This window comes from Macrobrachium rosenbergii, chromosome 2 (genome assembly GCF_040412425.1).
Source record: "Macrobrachium rosenbergii isolate ZJJX-2024 chromosome 2, ASM4041242v1, whole genome shotgun sequence".
In the NCBI taxonomy this organism is placed as follows: Eukaryota; Metazoa; Arthropoda; class Malacostraca; order Decapoda; family Palaemonidae; genus Macrobrachium; species Macrobrachium rosenbergii.
Window position 1 is genome coordinate 87,667,427 of NC_089742.1, and position 22,398 is coordinate 87,689,824.

Here is a 22,398-nt window from a genome sequence, read left to right on the forward strand (position 1 = left end):
TCAAATAATCTAATCGTCTCCCTACTGAGTGTTTTATAGTTATTAATTCTGTTAACTTATCTGACCACCATGGAACTTTATGTTTTGTTGGATGGGGTTTTGACTTTGGCATTGCTTTATCAGCAGCATTTTTAATGAAATCAACAAGAAATTTATTAGTTTCATTATGGTCTTTTACATATTCAAATGGTGGGATATTTCTAGTGTGCATTTCATATAGCTCCCAATCTGCTTTATAAATGTTATAGTGAGGGACATGTTTGCAGGATTATTTTGTAATAAGGAAATTAATATTGGGAAATGATCACTGGTGTGCAAGTCATCAACTGTATTCCAATCTAATCTGTCAACTATACTTGTTGTATATAGAGTTAAGTCTACTGAGGAAAATGTTCCATGTGCTTTTGAAAAATATGTGCTAATTTCGTCATCATTTACACAGCACATGTCATTTGAATCCATGAACTCTTCTATTTTACTACCTGTTCTATTTGAGTTTGTACAATTACAGTCCCATATTGTGTTGTGAGCATTAAAATCACCTACTATTAATGTAGGTTCCTTGGTATTGTTAAGTAAATCTTTAAGTTTATCAATGTTGTAATTTTTATTTGGTTGGTTGTATAAATTATAAACTATGTAATTATCATTTTTTATTCATATTTTAATACTTGATATTTGCAAGTCAATAAAATTTACAGGTAACCTGTCATAACATACTTTGTTATGTACATATATAGCAGTACCTAAATTTCCTTCTTCTTTAGATGTAGATACTAAGGTATATTTACCTATTGTTGATATTGTTTTGTTGACATGCGTAAACATAGTATCATTGGTTCATATTCCCTTAGTAATCGTTGTATTTCTCCCAAATGTTCCATTGTATAATTATTGAAAGTATTACATTAGTGTGTTCAAGTGTTATTTTCTTTTTGTGGATCATCAATTTGCATTTTTTCTAAAATACTATTTACAATATTTATTTGTTTTTCTTTATAAGACATTATGTGTCTAATGCACACACAGCCCTTTTCGTGAGTGTCTAAACTAGTAGTTTCTTTATTTCTGTATCTTATAAAATTTTGTATAGTGTCTGATAAACTGTCCTTTGTTATGCTTTTGTTATTGTTGCACAGCTCGATGAAACATTCATTACATCCACATTTTCATGTGTAATTTCTTCGTTACTCTTGCTGCACCTATTATTGGTGATGGAGTAATCTCTTCTCCCATCACATCCATTCTTGTCAATGGTTTGTTCCTCTGCTATTTCTTTGATGTTCTGGGTATCTGTTTCCATTGGTTTTATTATTACTTTAGGTGACAAAGGTATATTCTTATAATTTTTTGGTTTATATTCTTTCTTTGGGTCTCCCACCTTTATTTTAATGGATGTATCTCTAATGATAGTTGGTTTTTTTGTTTTTCTTGGGTGGAGTTCTCTCTAAAGGCCTCTTTTTTTCTTTAGCTTCTAATTCATCATAACTATCTTCTATTTCTGTGGTGCTTGTGTTATCTTCTAGTGTTTTCATTTCTCTTAATATCTCAAATGAATCTGAACAAATATTTGTATATTTTTCTTAGTTCTTTGTTATATTAGTTTCTTCTTGCAAAGTAGTTATTTTTCTTTGAGACTGATCTATCAGGGTTTTGTTACTCTTATCTATTTCCATTTTTGTTTCATTGTTTGATCTAGTTACAGTAGAAAACTCTAACTTTCAATTCTAATTTGGCCTCTTTTATAGGCATTCCTGTCCTTTCCTGAAGTAATTTTAATTCTGTACTCTATATATAATACATACACTCCTTAGATCTTGCATGGTGATTTTGTCCACAGTTAATGCATTTTGATTCACCACACCTCCACTGTGTGGTATGTTTGTCAGATCCACAATATACACATACAGATTTATTACAGCAATTTTTCTTTGTATGTCCATACATACTACAGTTTTGGCAGTGCAGCGGTTTTGGAACATATGGTCTCAGTTCTCTGCTCTGGCCCATGGTTTTAATTTTTAAGGGTAATTTATTGCCTTTGAATTCTATCTTTGTTATTCTTAGTGTTTTACCATTGCTCTGTCTACTGGCTATGTTATATATTTCACAATCTTGTACAGAACATTGTTGTACCTTTTTTTAAGGGAATCCAGCAATATATTCTTTTCTATTGGTTCTTCATTATTATCAGGGAGTAGTATGGTACCCTGTACATTGTTCATATTGTCATGTTTTTTTATATGTACTTCTATATTGTCGATATTTTTTATAGTTGAGTAGTTTTCTGACTGATTTTTTTGTTGCGGTTTCTATCAACCACATCTGATCTTTTATTTGTCTGAATGACATTTCAGTGGTTGAATGTTGATTCAACAAGAAGTTTTCTAATTTCAATGCCGATATTTTCTTCTCTGTTTCTAAGGTCAGGAACCGTGACCAATTTCCACTTCCAAAGAGGGAGTCGAAGTGAGTCAAGGTTAGGTCAAGATATTTGTTTTTTTGGGGGGTTTGCTTTTTATTGGAGCATAGGGCTCCAGTGTAATTAAATTATTTTTTTCTAATTTTTCCAGAGGGAGGTTGTCAGAGGAGGTTCCAGCAGTTGTCAACTATGCTGAGTCACTACCATCAAAGGGCCCAGGGGCACTTAAATCTTTAACACTACCGAGCATAAAGACTGAGAAGAAAAAAAAATACATAAATAAACCTGAAAACCTTAAAAAGATACCATCAGCCTTTTAAAGAGTTTATTCTTCCACCAATGACACAAATGAGAACTGACTCCCAAATGTCCGCTACCTACCCTACCCCACCCCTCAGGGGATGGCACATGATTAGAGTGGCCCAAGTGTAAGCCAAGACACGTATCTCCACATCCTGATACATCCCCCCTCCAGGAAGTTCCTGTTTTGTCTCCAGGAAGATCAGCAATTCAGGGTACTCTGCTTCGGCCTCATGACAGCCCACAAAGTATTCACCCGGATGTTTCAACTGGTGTCTGGATGGTTCAACAGGAGGGGCATCTGACTACAGAGGTACCTGGACAACTGGCTCATTCTATCACCCTTGGCAGAACAAGCCGCGAGAGACAGGGACACGGTTCTGCAGTTGTGCAGGTACCTAGGAATTTTGATCCGCTACACAAAATCGGACCTAGTTCCAGCACAGAGAATCTGACACCTGGGCATGGTAATAGACACAGTGAGAGCTGATCGGTCACCTGGTGTCCTTAGAGAAGCTGGTACCCAAGGGCAGGCCCCATATTCATTCCTGAAGGAGGAATGAATGCAGGTCCTGCCCTTGGGTACCAACTTCCCTAAGGACACCAGGTGACCGATCAGGACTTGCCACCTCTTTTGGTGAAGGTTGGACAGGAAGAAGCTGTATATTTCTAGGAACCTGGCTACCCTCTCTTGTGAAGGGGAGGCCTTTGCTCTCACTATGTCTGTTACCATGCCCAGGTATCAGATCCTCTGTGCCGGAACTAGGTCCAATTTTGTGTATTTGATCAAAATTCCTAGGTACTTGCACAACTGCAGAGCCATGTCCCTGTCTCTCGTGGCTTGTTCTGCTGAGGGCAGCCAGATTCCTAGAAATATACGGCTTCTTCCTGTCCAACCCTCACCAAAGAAGTGGCAAGTCCTGATCAGTCACCTGGTTTCCTCAGAGAAGCTGGTACCCAAGGGCAGGACCCGTATTCATTCCTTGCAATGGAGAATGAAGGAGGAATGAATACGGGTCCTGCCCTTGGGTACCAGCTTCTCTAAGGACACCAGGTGAGCAATCAGGGCTTGCCACTTCTTTGGTGAGGGTTGGACAAGAAGAAGCCGTATATTTCTAGGAACCTGAAGATATGCCCTCTCTTGTGAAGGGCAGGACTTTGGTTTCACTGTGTCTATTACCATGCCCAGGTATCAGATCCTCTGTGCTGGAACTAGGTCTGATTTTGTGTAGTTGATCAAAATTCCTAGGTACATACACAACTGCAGAACCATGTCCCTGTCTCTCGCGGCTTGTTCTGCCGAGGGTGATACAATGAGCCAGTTGTCCAGGTACCTCTGTAGTAAGATGCCCCTCCTGTGGGACCATTCAGACACCAGCTGAAACACCCGGGTGAATATCTGGGGGGGCTGTCATGAGGCCAAAGCAGAGGGCCCTGATTTGGTGATTTTCCTGGAGGCAAAACAGGAACTTCATGGAGGAGGGGTGTATCAGGATGTGGAGATGTGTGTCTTGGAGGTCCAATGAGACCATGAAGTCTCCCTCCCTGATCACTGCCAAGATCAACTGGGCCATCTCCATTTTGAATGGAGTCAGCCATATTAAGCTGTTCAATGTTGGCAGATCTATGATAGGTTTCCATCCACCTGATGCTTTCTCTCTAGGAACAAGGGGCCGTAGAATCCTGGTGTGTTGTCCTCCCCTACTTCTGCTGCCCCCTGTGTAGCATGTCTCCTATCTCCTGTTGCAGGGCTCTCTCTTTGGGCGAGTCACTCCAGTAAGAGGGGAACTCGAATGGTACTAATGTGAACAGTGGTTTCTGCTTGAAGGGGAGGACGTATCCCTTCCCGAGGGTCTGGACTGTCCACTCCACTGCTCCTCACTGCTGCTGATGTAGCAGTGGAAACATCCACACCTCATCTAGTGGCCCCCGCTCTTCCCATTCAGTTTTGCTTCCCAGGACGGAGGGGTTGAGAGGTCCGGAACGATTGCCTTCCTTCCTCTCGTGTTTTCCCAAAGTGGCTGGGAGGCCCTGTTGTTGAAATCAGGGTTGAGTGAGGCTGCTGAGAGGGAGTCCTTCGCATCTTCTCTCTTCTCGGTTACCGCCTGGCTCAGTAGCTCTGGGGGAAAGAACACGGATGCATCCATGAGGGGGGGCCTATTTCTTAGGCCAAGCTAACTGTTGGCTGGGATGTGCCTCTGAGCCAATGACAAGAGGGACTATCTCCTTTTCAGGATGATATTAGCCCACATGGGGCCATATGCTTGGCCACATAAGAAGACCCTTTCCCCCTTAAGCCATGTACTCCTTTACAGCGTGCCATTTTTCGGATGGTATGACCTCCTTCATATCTTTCATCCATGCCCCTTGGCACCTACTGAGCCAAGAGATGGCCCTCAACACTCTTCCCAACATCACTTTGTGGTTCATTTCCCCACTGGTGAACTCTGAGCTGATTTGGCAAAGACTATCGAACAGTACATTGCCTGAAACGTACTTGGGGTGATAAGCATGACAACGAGGAACATGGAGGCCTGAGGTGGTGGAGGAACCCAGAAAACCACCTGCAGGGAGTACAGTTAAGTTGGCTGTTCCCAGAGATGCTGGTACTACGCTCAGAGGCATCCCCAAGGGGCTGGGGCACCCTCTGAACAGCACATGCATTTCAGAGAAGTGGGACGAGCAGCAACGTCAGTACCACAATGTCTTGGATATGAGCAGTTTGGCTGGCCTCCAACACTTTCAAGATCTCCTCCAAGGAAAGACCATGGTCATCATGAGTAAAAACACCTCAGTGGCCACATACATGAACAAACAAGGAGGCAAGATGTCCCACGACCTAAATGGCTTAGCTATGGACATGCACGAATTGTCAGAGACCAAAGAACTGATGCTGACAGCCAGGTACATTCATGGGAAAAAGAACACCGTGGCAGACCAACTAAGCAGGACAGACCAGATAGTGGAAATTGAATGGTTGTTAGAACAAGGCATAGCGGACAGGTTACTCAAGTTGTGGGTGGGTCCCACATTGGATGTGTTCGCAACAACAAGGAACAACAAGTTGCCCCTGTATTGTTCTCCAGTATCCGATGAAAGAGCTGTCCTGCCAGACCCCTTCCAGCACCCACAGGACAACTTAGACGTATACACCTTTCCCCAGTTCAGCTAACTATGGAAAGTCATCAACAGGCTGTTCATGTCCCAGGGACTGAAGATGACACTCATAGCTCCAAAGTGGCCCCAAGCAGAGTGGCGTGCAGACCTTCTCCACCTGCTGGTAGACATCCCAAGACAGTTGCCCTTTCACCCCACCCTGCTGAAACAAGAGCACAACGGCAAGTTGCATTGGGCAGTGACCTTCCTCCAGCTTCAAGGATGGAGGCTATCCAGCAATGCCTTAGAAAGAAAAATTTTTCAGGAGAAATTTCTGCAGTCATTGCCAGTCCCCCTCAGACCCTCTTCCCTCAATCTGTACCAGGGAAAATGGAAGGTCTTCCTCTGTTGGTGCAGTGAGAGTCATAAGGAGCACCTTTCTGTGTCAGCAACTAAAAGCTATAGGTCCACCCTCCCCCAGGTATTCAGACCTAGAGGCATAGACCTGCCAATGTCATGGGAGGTGTCGGATGTGGTTAGAAACTTCAAGAAAAGCTGCTCTCCTTGAGAACTGACACCCCCAGAATGGAGCATCACCAAAGTCCTAGCTTCCCCGAGGAAAGCGCCCTATGAACCACTCCAAAGGGCCTCAGAATGCCCAATTGATCTGACTTTTTATTTGAAAACTTAGTGTTCTTTGCAATATTTTATTCCAATGTATGTACTTTGCTTGAAAATGCCTTTAACCCTTAAACGCCGACTGGACGTATCATACATCGACTAAAATTGTCTGTTGGGTGCCAAGTGGACGTACCCTACGTCGACTACAAAAAATTTCAAACTTCGGTCAACTTTGACTCGACCGAAATGGTCGAAAAACGCAATTGTAAGCTAAAACTCTTACATTCTAGTAATATTCAATCATTTACCTTCATTTTGCAACAAATTGGAAGTCTCTAGCACAATATTTCGATTTATGGTGAATTTTTAATAAACTTTTTCCTTACGCCTAAAGATAACTTTCGCCGAAAATTTCAGAAATTCTTTATCATTTTGTCGTAAGTTTTGCACTGTTTTATATTAGCCGTTACATAAAGTTTTATATATGAAAATGTGCGCAATTTAATGTAAAATACAGCAAATATACAACCCATGGTTGTAGCTTTTATCAGTTTGGAAATATTTTCATATAAACCACGATAACTGCAAAATTTCAACCTTCGTCAACTTTGACTCGACCGAAATGGTCAAAAACGCAATTGTAGCTAAAACTCTTACATTCTAGTAATATTCAATCATTTACCTTCATTTTGCAACAAATTGGAAGTCTCTAGCACAATATTTCGATTTATGGTGAATTTTTGAAAAAAACTTTTTCCTTACATCCGCCAGAAATTATTTAAATCACGTTGTCGTAAATGTTTGCACCGTTTTATATTAGTCATTACATAAAGTTTTATATATGGAAATGTGTGCAATTTCATGTAGAATACAACAGAAAAAAACTCATGGTTGTAGCTTTTATCAGTTTTGAAATATTTTCATATAAATCACGATAACTGCCAAAATTTCAACCTTCTGTCAAACTTTAACTTGACCGAAATGGTCAAAAACGCAATTATAAGCTAAAAATCTTACATTCTAGTAATATTCAATCATGTACCTTCATTTTGCAACAAAGTGAAGTCTCTAGCACAATATTTCAATTTATGGTGAATTTCTGGAAAAAAAAAACTTTTTCCTACGCCTGCGATTAAGTCGGCCGAACATCTCAGAAATTCTTTCGTCACGTTGTCGTAATGTTTGCATCGTTTTACATTAGTCGTTACATAAACTTTTATATATGAAAATGTGCGCAATTTCATGTAGAATACAACAGAAAATAACTCATGGTTGTAGCTTTTATCAGTGTTGAAATATTTTCACATAAATCATGATAACTGCCAAAATTTCAACCTTCGGTCAACTTTAACTCGACCGAAGTGGTTGAAAACGCAATTGTAAGCTAAAACTCTTACATTCTAGTAATATTCAATCATTTACCTTTATTTTGCAATAAATTGGAAGTCTCTAGCACAATATTTCGATTTATGGTGAATTTTGAAAAAACTTTTTCCTTACATCCGCTAGTCGGTAACTCGGCTGAACATCTCAGAAATTCTTTTGTCACGTTGTCGTAATGTTTGCACCGTTTTATATTAGTCGTTACATAAAGTTTTACATATGAAAATGTGTGCAATTTCATGTACAATACAACAGAAAATAACTCATGGTTGTAGCTTTTATCAGTTTTGAAATATTTTCATATAAATCACGATAAATAGAAAAAATTCTACTTTTGGTTAACTTTAACTCGACTGAAATGGTCGAAAACTGCAATTGTAAGCTAAAACACTCACAGTCTAGTAATATTCAATCAATTAGCTTCATTTTTCAACAAACGGGAAGTCTCTAGCACAATATTTCGATTTATGGTGAATTTTTTTAAAAAAACATTTTTTTACGTCCGCTTGTTTTAAATTCATGCATCATTTTGTGATATTATTTTCTCTGTGTTGCTTTGATCGTTTTACAATTTGATATATACCAAAATCATCGCAATTTAGTGTACAATACAAAGGAAAAAACATAACCCGTTAGCTTTAACCGTTTTGGTCACAGCGCGATTTGTATAAAATTATATATGAAAATGTTTTTTTCTCGCTGTCATATATTTCAATATTTATATATGATAATGATATTTTTTTTTTCATTTCTGATGTTTGCATACTAAACTTCAGGCAATGACAAAAAAAAAGGAGCCAAAAATGAACACTTAATCTTAAAAACTAAGAGTGCTGTGATTTTTTGAAAAAAAAAAAAAAAAATTTTTTCCGCTTCGGCGCTAACTCCTGAACGCCGCCGGCATACGGGAGACGTTTTTGTAAATAAAGGCTCGAAGTTTAAGGGTTAAGGAAAAAGATCCTGCAGTCCATTAATTCACTTTCCTTGTGGCCAAATACAGTATACAGTACTTTGTTTATATTTCATATCACACTGTTACTCGAAAGATAGAAGTGAATTTTTAAGAATTACCCAAGTCACTTTGACAGTCTGAAGTCAAATTAGTTTTTACAAGCTCAAATACATTATGCAATTTGCTCATACAAACTCACCTTTTTCATCTACATGCTGCCTCTGCACAAGTCCATGTAAGAACTGTGATATGAAATATATTGGCCAAACAGAAAAAAGGTTATATCAATATAAATTTTCTGTTAGAACAGGACACCTCTTGTACCCTTTTTATTCATCTTAGTAATTTTCAACATCTATCGACTGAACAAATGCAGAAGAAATCTTATTTTGTAATGATTATATTAGCAGGAATATAGATAAATTTGCTTTTATACAGATGTATGCCAAAATTTTTTTAACTTGAGCTCGTGTATGTACAAATTAGGCAATCTTATTATTGATAAAACAGTGAAGTTTTAATATTATCATTCAATTTTTTCTAGGTTTGTGGTTTTATCATTACAGTACTTGTCATTATTATCTCTACTGATGACTTCTTTTTATGTATAAAGTTATCATTAACATTCCTGTTCATAATTTTGATTTCAACTGTTTTATAAACTGCTCAACAACCATTTAGCATGTTATCATTCATTTATGTACATAATATGATACTTTTATAATAAAAATTAACTTTCATATATACTTACCAAGCAATTACTTAGCTATAACTTTAACTTGTGTGGCAACCCTTAATTCAAAACTCACAATAGCACTTCATTTGCTGAGTGAAGGTGACAAGCCCCACTCCCTGCATGGGTGCATGAGTAATGACTTCTGCTGGTGGCATCATTCTGCTTGTGCCCTTCTGACCATGAGAAGGAAGGGAGGGCTCTGATTCTGTAATTACTTGCCAAGAATATATGAAACTTAATTTTATTATAAAAATATAATTTCCATATAAGTAACTTACCAAGTAATTACTTAGCTGAATCCCGCATTGAAAGGGGGTTGGGATGAATGGACATATTCTACTCCAAAATATTAGGGTGTGATAATGACTTTGAAATAGAAAGGATGGCTAGCACTGAAAACAATGCTTGTCATTTCCTTACCTGGTAAGAGAGCTACTGCAGGTGAATACTGCCTCTGGTTGGTACTCATCTTAACCTGTAGCGGCAAGGCAATTGAGCCGAGGGTCACCTCTACGTAAATGGGAGTCGTCTTGAAGCAAAGGATAGGCTTGATCGCTGACAAGACATACATAAAAAAGTGCCCTTGCCCTGGGCACAGAACCAAAAAATTGAACAACCAGACAACGCTGTCACCTAGACTGACAAAAAACCACTATCCATCCATTGAGGCTGGTGGGCACTCCAGGTACAAAGTACCCCTAGGCTCTCCAAAAACTCGACACCCGATGTCAAGGAGAACAGACAGAGGAGAGAAAGGATCTCTCCTATGCTTCTTCCCCCAATATCATGCCAGCCACTGATAATGGCCAGAGGGTACTGCAATTTTCAAACACTGTTTCAACTTCTTTTAAGTAGTAAGGCAGGAAGATCAAATAAAAGGGAGGAAGGCAACTGTTTCTTGAGGTGTCAAACAGTTCTAGAGTCTAGTCTGCCCCACATTCTCCAAAGGTCGAGAGAGACCATGTGATCCAGGGTCCACTCAGTGGGAAGAACCTGTTTCCGACGGCCCAGTTCATCCACGAGAAAGTTTAGTTTCCCTTGAATAAATTGACTGACTAGCGTCACTTGATTTTGGTATGCCCAAAGAAGAAGAGCCTTTGCTGCCTGGGAGAGGGAAATGGAACGAGTGCCCCCACCCCCCTGCTTTTGGATATATAAGAGCGTGGTGGTGTTGTCCACATAGACTACCACTGCCTTGTAGTAAATCATGGTCGAGAAGTATTGAAGACCTAGAAGAATGGTCTTTAACTCCTTAACGTTGATATGTTTCCGTTCTTCAGAGACTTCATGATTTCCCATACGGGCTCCCCAGCCTAAATCCAAGGCGTCTGAGTAGAAGTCTAGGATGGGGCTCGGAGGACGAAGACTTTCCCTGTGAAAATCTTCCTTTGGACAGCCACCACTGGAGGTCCAATTTCATTTCCTGAGTGATGGGGAACTCGACGGAGTCCAGTTGGGTTTTCCGGTCCCAGTTGGCCTTTAGGTAGAATTGGAGGACTCTCATGTGCAATCTGCCTAACTTGACGAAGGTCTCCATGGACAAAAGAGTCGCTAGTAGACTCATCCATTATCGGGCCGAACACGAGGAGGCCAAGAAAACTGTGGATCATCCGGAGGCAGTTGGTGATTCTCCTGGGGGATGGGAAAATGCAAAAAATCCGAGAGTTGAGAGTCATCCCCAAACAGGGAATCTCCTGTGTCAGGGCTAACTGGGACTTTTGAAGATTTAAAAGAATCCCTAGTTCCTGAGTAAGGTGAGGAATGGTCTGAAGGTCCTTCGTGCACTTCTCCTTCGAAGGGGATCGAAGAAGCCAGTCGTCCAGTTAAACGCTGATGTTGATGCCAATCAGGTGAAGCCATTTGGCAAGATGGGAGAGGATTTGAGTAAACACTTGAGGTGCCGTGGAGAGGACTGAAACTGGAAGACTTTGCCCTGGAAGACGAACCCAAGATACTTCCTAGAGTCTGGATGAATGGGGATATGGAAGTATGCATCTTGCATGTCCAGTGTTATCATCCAATCGCCCGGGTGAATGGATGCCATGACTGACTGGTTTGTTTCCATCTTGAACTTCATCTTCCTTACTAAGTGATTGAGGGCCCTTACGTCTAGGACTGGTCTCCAACACTCCGATGTTTTGGGGACTACACACAGGCAATTGCAGAAGCCCTCTGTGTGGGTGTCCTCGACTTCTTCTATGGATCTCATCAGAAGGAGATAAGATGCTTCCTTCAAAAGGGTTGAATGCTTCTCTGAGCCAGCTGAGTAGGTCGTCATGAGGAGGGTTCTCCATGAAAGGGATGCAGTAGCCCTCCTTCAAAATCTTGACAATCCACTGGTCTGCCCCTCTGTGAACCCACTTCTCCCAAAAACGACGTCTGGCCCCTACTGGGGTAAGTAGGACTTCTTGTTCACCTCTTGGGCGATGTTTTGGAAGAGCTCCTCTTGATGGTTCTAGATGGGAACCGGATGCTGAAGCGAGGTCTAGATTGCAACTTAGGCTTGTTTCCACGAAAGGGATGCTGTTACAGAGGAGAGACCATCTTAGGTGCGAAAGACGACGACGAAGAACTCTTGGGGCACTTAGAATACTGAGCTAGGAGGTCTTGAGTGGACTTCTTCTGGAGGTCCAAAGTGATCTCTTCCACGACTGACTGAGGGAAAAGGTGAAGATGATCCAGGGGCGAAAACAACAACAACGCTGACCTATGAGACTGTGTGACTCTCCTGGTGGTGAAGGAGCACCTAAGGGCCATGAATTCTGAAGAGCCATCCCTGATGGCTTTGTCCACGCACAACAGCACAGCGAACAAGTCTGTCACAAAGTGTTCGTCCAAGTCCTTGAAGTCTTCTATCTTCTTCTCAAGGGCTCCTACCATCCAATCTAGGACGCTGAACACCTAAAAAACCTTGAAGAGGTTCTTAACTAGGAGGTCCAGCTCAGCTGAAGAGAACATAATCTTCGCCAAAGCAAAAGCTGAACAACGAGAAGAGTTGATGAGGCTGGAGAAGTCCCCTTGGGAGGAGGCAACGACTCCCAATGAGGGAGCTTCCCCAGTGTCATACGACAGGTATCTCCTTTTAATGAGACATGAGGGAGGATGGGCGAAAGTAGCCTTATCTTGCTCTCTCTTAGCAGCGAACCAATCTTCGATTTCTTTCATCGCCTTCTTGGATGACAAGGCAAGAACCATCTTGGGGAGCTTGGAGCTATCTTTAGGAGGCTCCTCATCAGGAAGGAAGAAGCAGGTGAGGATGTGGCAGCTGGAGCAAAAAAAGACGAAAAACTCGCCAACAGGTAGCAAAGAGGAGCTGCATATGCTGAAGGAGGAGCAGAGTCTTGGTTGATCTCCTCTTCATCCTCTGAAGGGATTGGAGAAAGGGCTAAATCCTGAGCAGGCTTAGAGGGGGGGGGAGCTTTTGTGAGGAAGCTCCTGATTTCAGAAAGCTGTTGACTGATGGGCGCCAAAGAAGGCTCATCGTGATCTGAGGTGGGTGCTTGGCAGTACAGAGAGGTAGACAGATGGCTAAGAGTTGGCACCAGGTGCATGGACGGTGGTGGCAGGCACTAAGGCAGTTGCGCTGGGCACTCAGAAGTTGGTGCTGGGTGCACTGGAGCTGGGTTGGGCTCTCAAGAGTGAGTGCTGGGCGCTCAAGACGAGACAGGAGCTTAGACAACGTGCGCTTGACATCCATAAGAGGGCGCTCGGCAAAAAGGAGATCAGGAGAGAACATGACTGGCAAATCCCATGGCTGAGAAGGCAGACGGACTTATACAAATACTGAGGGATCCAAAGCGTGGCTGCAAGAAGGCTGTGGGCTGTTGAAAGTCTCCTTTTACCGCTTAACAGGCAGTGGAGCAGACCGACCAGTGCTATGTGCCTCTTCAATGGCCAGGATGAATCGAGAAAGTGTTTGTGGCGCCCGTGACCGGAATCTGAATCCAAACTGGAAGACAAATGATGAACATCCAAAGACATGCCTTTCCAACGGCCATCTGTCGAAACCTGGGATTTTGCAACAGGCTCGACTGAGCGGGCGACAACCCATGAGCAAACCCCACCAGCCTCCCTTGGACCTTCGGTATGTCTTCTTCCAGGTTTAGGGGAGTGGGACAGTGACCGTCTAGGAGAGCTCACAAAACACTTTGTCCATTAGGACATTCAGGGACGACCATATCTCAGACACTTAACTCACTACTAGGCTCAACTTCTTATCAAACTTGGATTCAAGGTTGGCAATGGCACTGGGGTCAGAAGCATGGGAGCTAAGCACGGGAGTATGAGGAATGACAGAAGGAGGGTTGGGAATAGGAGAAAAGGCGTTACCTGGGATAGAAGGAATAGCAAGACTAAGATCTGACTTAGGCTTAGGGGAAGAATCTAGGCTAACAGAAGCCCTACTCTTGACCCTCAAGGCTGCCTTTCTCTTCCTATTCTTTTCAAGTTTACTAAGGTGAGACTCAAGAACCTTCCACGTTCTCTTATCCCAACCCTTACATTGAACATTCATCACAAGCATTCTTCTTCTAACATACCTGCCTTCTACAATTACCGCACATGGTATGTGCATCATAGCAAAACTTAGTCAGCCTAGACTTACAGCCTTTGCTACAACAGTGAACACTAGAAGCACTGGAATCAGACATAACTAATTCAACAGGCTAATCTAAACTGACAAAAGCAAAGAAACAGCTTGAAGGCTACACGATAGCGAGAATACTTTACTGACTTCCAGAGAGAGCACTAAAAACCAGTGAAACAGGACTGCAGCACCTTGATGATGTTGCTTATACATGTGGCAAAAGCAGAATGACGCCACAGGTGGAAGTTGTTACCCATGTACCCGTGCAGTGGGCGGGGCTTATCACCTACACTAAGCAACTGAAGTGCTACCATGAGTTTTGAATTTAGGGTTGCCCCACGAGTTAAAGCTATAACCAAGTAATTAATTGGTAAGTTACTTATATGAAATTTGTAATTAGGCAATTCACTTTCCCTTTAGACTTCTTTATGATTTTAGTACAGTAGCTGAATAACTTGGGCGGACATTGTTTCTGCTGTAATGGCTTTTCAATACAGTAAAACCCCCGTATTCACGTTCTCACAATTCGCGGACTTGCGTATTTGCGGATTTCTCTGTGGAACCTATCTACCATTATTCGCAGAAAATTCACCCATTCGCAGTATTTTTCTCTGAGAAATATTCACTAAGTACTATATTTTCATATTTTCATGACTAAATGCACTTTATGTGATAAAACTTATTAAAATACTCAGGTATAAGCATTTTTAGAGGGTTTTTAAGAATTGGCGGATTTTAGGTATTTGTGTAGGGGGGTATGCATCCCCTGCGAATATGGGGGGTTTACTGTATATGTTTACTTCACTTTATTATGAGCTTTCTTGCTCACTTATTTCATACTCTGAGATGCAAAGATATGTTAACCCTTTCATATCTGTATAGTTATCACATCACTGAGGGTACATGAGCCCCGATGTGTCTGGGAGCGCTTGACAGTGCGAAAAAATAATTATTTCGAAAATTCAGCAAAAATAGAAATTTTATGTCAACAACGTTCATTTTGCTGTCCTTTTTTTCTAAATGTTTATATTTTATGGTGGAATAGTTAGAATAAGAGTCCCAGCCCTCTAAATACGAAAAAATGCGAGTTATTTAACGAAAAAAAAAAATTTTTTACTTATTTTTATATTTTCGTTCGTAACCCAAAAACTATGAAAGTCACACGAATAAATTATTTTTTATGAGAAAGCCAATAAAATTCCCTAAATATTGACATATAAAACAATGGAAAATGAATAAGTCCAGTTGATGAAAAAATTGATGGAAAAGAGGGTGAGAAACAGAGCACTCTGCCCGGCCTATGGTAAGAATTATTGCTAGAAAAAATTTTTTTTGAAGAGCCCTATCTCGGTTATTTTTCATAGAAATTACTTTGTAAATATACGAAAAAATAGAGGAAAAGTTGAAGAATAAAGGGAAAGTCAAGAAAAATGGCTTTGGTAACGGCAACAGTTTCATTTTGACGTTATAAATTGATCAAAACGAAAAAAGTTACCGTTGTCAACATTATTGTTCGTAGCTCAAAAATTATAACAGTTAGGCGAATGAATTATTTTTATGAGAAAGCCAAGAAAATTCTCTAAATATCGACATATAAAACAATGAAAAACGAATAAGTCCAGTTGGTGAAAAATTGATAGAAATGTGGGTAAGAAACAGAGCGCTGCCCCGATAATGGTGAGAATTATCGCTAGACATTTTTTTGAAGAGCCCTAGCTCGGATTTTTTCATAGAAATTACTTTGTAAATATAAAAAATGTAGAGGAAAGGTTGAGGAATAAAGTGAGAGTCAAGAAAATGGCTTTGGTAACACCAACAGTTTCATTTGACGTTATAAGCTGTTCAAAACGAAAAAATGTTACAGTTGTCAACATTATCGTTCGTAGCTCAAAAGCTATAACAGTTAGGTGAATGAATTATTTTTATGAGAAAGCCAACAAAATTCTCTAAATATCGATATATATGATAATGAAAAATGAGATTCAGAGCCCTGCCTAAAATCCAGACGTCTCTTATGTGATGCACTAACGAATTTCCGCTTAGTTTTACCGTAAAAACTTTGTGAAAGCATGTTGGAAACTGTTCTCGATTGACGTCGCTGTATGTAAACAGCCACACATGTTTACCTAACCTCGTCACGCATGGTCTCTGACAGAAGTGTGGTCTGCCAGGCCTGCGTGGGTGCGATCAGCTGATGTCATTGTGAGAATTTTACTACACCATGGATTTGTGCATGCACAGTAGAGGAACTAAAAAATTTATAGAAAATAGAGGATACGAAACAGAGTGTTTCCAATAATGTAATCCTACATTTTATAAAAAAATGTAAGATACGAGAGAGAAACGTGGGTAGGATCAGCTGATTTCATTGTGAGAAATTTACTATGCCAGGAATTGCGCATGCGCAGTATAGGGACTGCTTGCCTGGCGACGATGCCTGGAGTTACACGGTCCAAGGTATGCTTTAGCCTATGGAAACCACCGTCCGAAAATAAAAAAATTTACCCTACCACACGCATAAAAAATGTCGGTAAATTTTACGTAAAATTACGCCAGTCAGAAAAGAAGGGGGTAGGGGGTTATTGTGTAATATTACGTCAATTGGACAGGAATGGGTTAATTGCGCAACAGTATTTGGCACTCTGTCATTTCTTTTGTAAATTTTTCCTGTGGCTCCAACTGATAAACACACATATATATATATATATACATGTGCACTGTACCTTGGTACTCAGACTGCTCTCAAATCGTACAATTTGGTTTTCAGACATTTTGTCCAAGTAAAATATTGCTTTGTTTTCCTCTATTCTGCTCAACTTTTGGATGAAAAAAGATGATGGCTAGAACATGTATGGAATTCAAACAAGTCCCATGTATGTGGTTCCAACCTGCAGCAGAGGGCAAGTGGGAAGTTTAAATGAAGCTCTCAATCAGTGCACAACTCCACTAAACTGTCTCATATTTTCTTGTTTTGTAGTGGTTTTAGTACAAATAAGTCATCATGAGGTATGGGAAAGTTAGAGATGATAACAGATCAAAAAATAAAAGTAGATAGAAAAACAACAGAGGATTTCCCTAGTTCATTAATAAAATAAATGTGTAAAAATTGGGGGAAATATCAACCTGACAAAGCTGTAGGAAACTCAACTTAACATGCTGAAGGACAATGCTGTCTCAGTTTATGAACATTTTCAAGAAGACAGTAATAGAGACAGAAAAGAGAAAAACCCCCCAGAAGCAGGGTTGCCTGCTTTTTTTATGGTAGGGCATGCCCCTTCCAAACAATAACATCTCTCCTTCCTTTATTCTTCGCACCACCTTACAAATAGACCATCAACTCTCCTAAGTTCATGTAGTGACACGATCAATCTGCATTTAACTGATCTATTTAGTTTGTGTAGTTTTGGCATGATTTCTCTATGCTAGGCTTCTTATATGTGAATTAAAATGGCTTTTGGGGAGGGGTTTGGAATGAATTAATCCAATTTACATTATTCCATATCTGAAAAATTTGTTCAATACTTGGACATCCTTCTAGAACAGTTCAGTATGAAATATCATGATACTCTGTTTGAGAGAGAGAGAGAGAGAGAGAGAGAGAGAGAGAGAGAGAGAGAGAGAGAGAGAGAGAGAGAGAGAGAGAGTGTGTGTGTGTGTATTAATGAACACTGGTACTGGGCAAGACTACAGTCAAAGGCAATCATGGAATCTGTGACATATATGCACTAGTGAGACTAACTAGGTATATATTTAGCTGACCTGTTCTTCCTTAACTGCAAAAGAATATTCATAGGTTTCCATCCACCCAACAAGGAGTACACTATAGGGTCTCACCCTGACCTCCATCATGTCAGTAAATCATTAACCTCCCTTTGTATCCATGTTCACGTTTGTCCACTTCCCAATTGAAGCATCATATCTGCTTCTAGCGTTCTTCCTGCTTCCTTTCATTAACAGTTTACCAGTGTCTTTGTACTAGAAAGTCCTTATCTACCATTATAAAGGCTCCAAAGGGTAAGGGAGTCATAATGATATTGCTTCCGAGCCAAAAGGAAAAATTCTTTATATGACCAAAATAGAGAAAAATTGTATGTGTTAGCCAGGATGTTAGCAAGAATGAGTCTTCAATTCATGAAGTGCTAAAATATAAGGAAAATCTTTGTGCTGCCTGTGATGTTGCACCCCAGGCTGCAAAAACTTGTGTATGAAGGCTTTACTGAGGGTGGAAAAGCTATTAAGGATCTAGGTAGATGATTTTGAACAGGATAAAGATGCCAGCTGATGGCTACATAATACAGCAAAAACTCTTATGCTTTTTGGAGGACTCACGGAAGAAAACATAAAATGAAAGGGGCATGAAGTCATTCATACCGCTCAGGGGAGTGACACAGGATCAGAAATGGGTTTACAGTCGATCCCCGTCTGTTCGTGGTTCTGGATTCACGGACTCACTGATTTGCAGATTTCTCTATGGAACATATATACACATTATTCGCAGAAAATTCGCCTATTCGAGGTATTTTTCACAGAGAAATATTCACTAAATACTGTATTTTCATATTTTCATGACTAAATGCACTTTTTGTGACAAAACTAGTAAAATACTCGGGTATAAGCATTTTTAGAATTTTTTTGTGTCTGAACTATCAAAATAGGCAGTTTTAAGAGGGGTTTTAAGTATTTGCAGATTTTAGCTATTCGCAGGGGGTTGTGGTACACATCCACCGTAAATACCGGGGGTCAACTGTAATCTGAAAACTATAAATATTACTTGAGATGCTGAATATCCTGGTAAGGAAGCTGCTATCTAGTTTCTGGTCAAATTCAAAGAACACTATTCAGGGAGGAGACTGCCACCCATAAGTCTTTAACTGTGATGAAACAGGACTATTTTCACCAAGGTGCCCAACTGAACCTATATTCTAAAAAGTGCAGAACCAGGTCCAACCTCTGAAGCATTTAAGGACTATATGGTGATGCAGCCAGACTTGTGATACAGCCTCATGCTATTTACCCCACAAAGAATCCTCATGCTCTCAAAAGAAAAGCAAGGGCTACACAAGCTCATAACATGTGTTATAGCAGTTGTCCTTACTAAACGGATTCACTTATGTTTCATTCCCAATGTGAAAAAAGTAATTGAAAAGGAAAAGGTTGCATTTCCAAATTTTATCAACAACAGACAATGTGTTTTGCCATCTTCAGTTTTTCAATGTAAATAATGGACAATAAATCTGCCCATCTCCATTGGTCATTACTGTTCAGGTGGTATTTTTGCCATTGAACGCCACCTCACTAGTTCAGCCATTCAACCAGGGTCTCATTAGGTATGTCAAGACTTCATAAACTTAGTACATTCAGTACTCAGTAAGATTCAAACAACTTTTGATACTGACTGTCATACTGACCATCATCATGAATTGCTGGATATCATTCAAAACTGCTGATGCAGGAAGTTTCATTAAAGGAACAGCGGATGAACTGAAGCAAAAAACTATGAATGCATACTGAAGATATAAGTTAACAGTAGTGTCAAAGACCTCCCAGGGATTAACACAGTTGATAAAATAATACAGACAACCAATAATGTGGGCTGTGTGGGATTCTTCAATGTGATAGAGAAAGATATGGAAGATCACATCAAAGAACACTATAAAGTTTCGCCAAGGAGTGCAGACAGCTTACAATCCTGTGATGTAAGGCAACATTTAAATAACATGTAAGATGATGATCCTGATAATCCTTCTAGCATTTAGGATTAAGTGAGTACCAAATGACTGCAATGCCTATACAATCACCCTACTGCATCACCTAAGCATCATCACAGGCATGCACTGGATTCTCTTCATCATAACTGATCATCATACCAAAAACATAAAACAGCAAAGCTGGTGAGCATTACAGCAGGCTAAGACAGTTATCCTCTAAGAAATTAAAATTGGCATTTTGTTCAGGTATAGTACAGTACAGTGCATAAAACAATATTTTTCATCATAAATGTGTAACAGTACAATATAATGCTCCTTTACTGTTCTTTTTTTCATTTCGCTACAGTCTCATTATGATTAGGCTAAAACATCATGAGAGAGAGAGAGAGAGAGAGAGAGAGAGAGAGAGAGAGAGAGAGAGAGAGAGAGAGAGAGAGAGAGAGAGAGAGAGAGAGAGAGAGAGAGAGAATTTTGTTACTTGTGAATTTATCAATTAAGCTCTGGCAGACATAGTTTATGTATGTATTTAAAAGGAAATAACATTATAATTATATATGGAGTCTGCATGTAGTTTACTATTATCCACAGTATATTCTGCGATGTTTCTGCATCCTTACTTAGATATGTGTATCTTAATAAAAATGCAGACTCCACATTGTGTATGAATGCTTTTAGTTGAAAGCTTTTAGTTGAGCCACATTTTCTCCAGGAACAAAATAAGATGGTACAGAAAAATTAAAATCGTTCGTGTAACAAGTAAGGATGACAACTGATTTAACCCTCACAGTCCGGGCTAAATGTATATTAAGCACACTCCTAGACTGGGCTAAATTTAAGGATGGCCTATTTAAAAAAAAAAACTCATCTATGGAAAGGGAAAGATATGCATATACACATAGTATGAGAAAAAAATTCTAAAAAATTTTCTGTACCTTCCAGGGTGAGTTGAAAGTGAATACAGTATTTCCAACCCAGTGAGAGGCCTCTACTCCAAAAGACAGTCATGAAGATATGCTAATTTTACCAAGTTATAAGTGTTTTTTCTAATATTTTTTTCATTTTATTTCGTAAAATTATAATTACAGCTCAAACAATATCAACAGATAAGAACTAAAAGGAGTAACAAAATTCCAAGTACTGTATATTGTAAAATATTTACGAGACGTCATTGGATGGGAATTTTGGACAACATTCCCCTATGACATCTCCAGGCAAACTGATCCCTCTCTGCTGTACCAACTAGCTATTAGAGTTGGGGTAAGAGTTGCCATGATTCATTTCTGGCCCATGGAAATTATCTGAGCGCTTTTCCCACAAATTTTTTTCAAATTGTATGGCGTGAAATCTTGAACATACGTTTCTCGGACTCCATCACAAAGCTATATGTAAACATACATGTATGTTACCTGTCCAAAAGGGGTTAAGCTACTCTATTTCCTCTCTTTCAGAGTTTTCATTGAACAATTCTTTTTCTTCTCAAAAGTAAATCTGATATTTCTCTAAATATTGGAATTGCTATTATATGGAGATCAGTGATATTCATTTAAGAGATTCTTCTTGGATTCTAGTCAGATTAACACAAATCATTCTTCTTTTACCTATGACTTACACAAAATAAGCCTTAATAATTCACTTTCACAACAGCATAATTTTCTTTACTATTCCTAGAATCATCATGAATAAAACAAAATTATCATTTGGGTTTTCTAAGAATCTTCTGACTCATGAAACAAGCTTGGGTGTAATGTGACTGAATCCATATTCTGGTTAAAAATACAGATCTATGTCATAGTCTAATATATAAAATCCAGGTCTGCAGTCACCACCAAGTACAGTGTTATGTAACTTAAATTATAAAACAACTATCAAGAACAGTAAATTTGACTAACCTTCAATTCTTGTTCTTGCAGTGCAGATGGTTTCCAAACTAATCCAATTACATTTCCACCAAATTCATCATGAAAGAATAAGGCAAGATGACTAAATGCTGCCTGTAAACAAAATGAATAAGAAAAATACTGCAGTCACATCATCCCACTGATACTATAGGTGTTCCTTAAAGTAAAGGCAGACTAGAGACTTAAAAACCAAGCCATTTTTTTATTCCATCTGATTTACCACTTACCAGTCTGAAATACACGCCACTTACAAGTTCTCAGTTTATTTTCCAAACCCTTCAACATAGACCAAACATTCAACAATTGCTTTAATAACATTTAAAATTTCAATTCTGTCACATCTATTTTCCTTTCTAAAATCAAATATCATTACTGCATTATCAACACAAAGAACTAGCTCCACAAGTACTGTACATGCACCATGATAAAATATATTGTGAGTAACCTGAGTCACCTTTTGTAGTTTACTTTTAACTGGATGATGGGGGTTACAAACCATCTAGGTGTGCAGCATTACTGTTCTCTTATCTAACTAGGGAGGTGTAAATTAAGAACATTTATTTTACATATCAAAATGCAATTTTCATACAAACCCATTAATCACAAAAAGCCTCACTTCCATAAAGGACTCTCCTACTGAACAAACTAGTTGTATCCTGAAAGATAGACCCCATTGCACGTACCCAGACCACTCACC

General features: G+C 39.6%; 1 protein-coding gene across 1 annotated transcript in view; it reads right to left on the reverse strand.

The window, feature by feature from the left end:
* Positions 1-22,398, reverse strand: part of Mat89Ba (nucleolar protein 6 Mat89Ba) — a 449,315-nt gene that overhangs the window by 11,884 nt on the left and 415,033 nt on the right. The window contains exon 20 of the mRNA XM_067121881.1: positions 21,693-21,794. Coding sequence (XP_066977982.1) covers positions 21,693-21,794 — 102 coding nt within the window. The remainder of the gene's footprint in view (positions 1-21,692; positions 21,795-22,398) is intronic.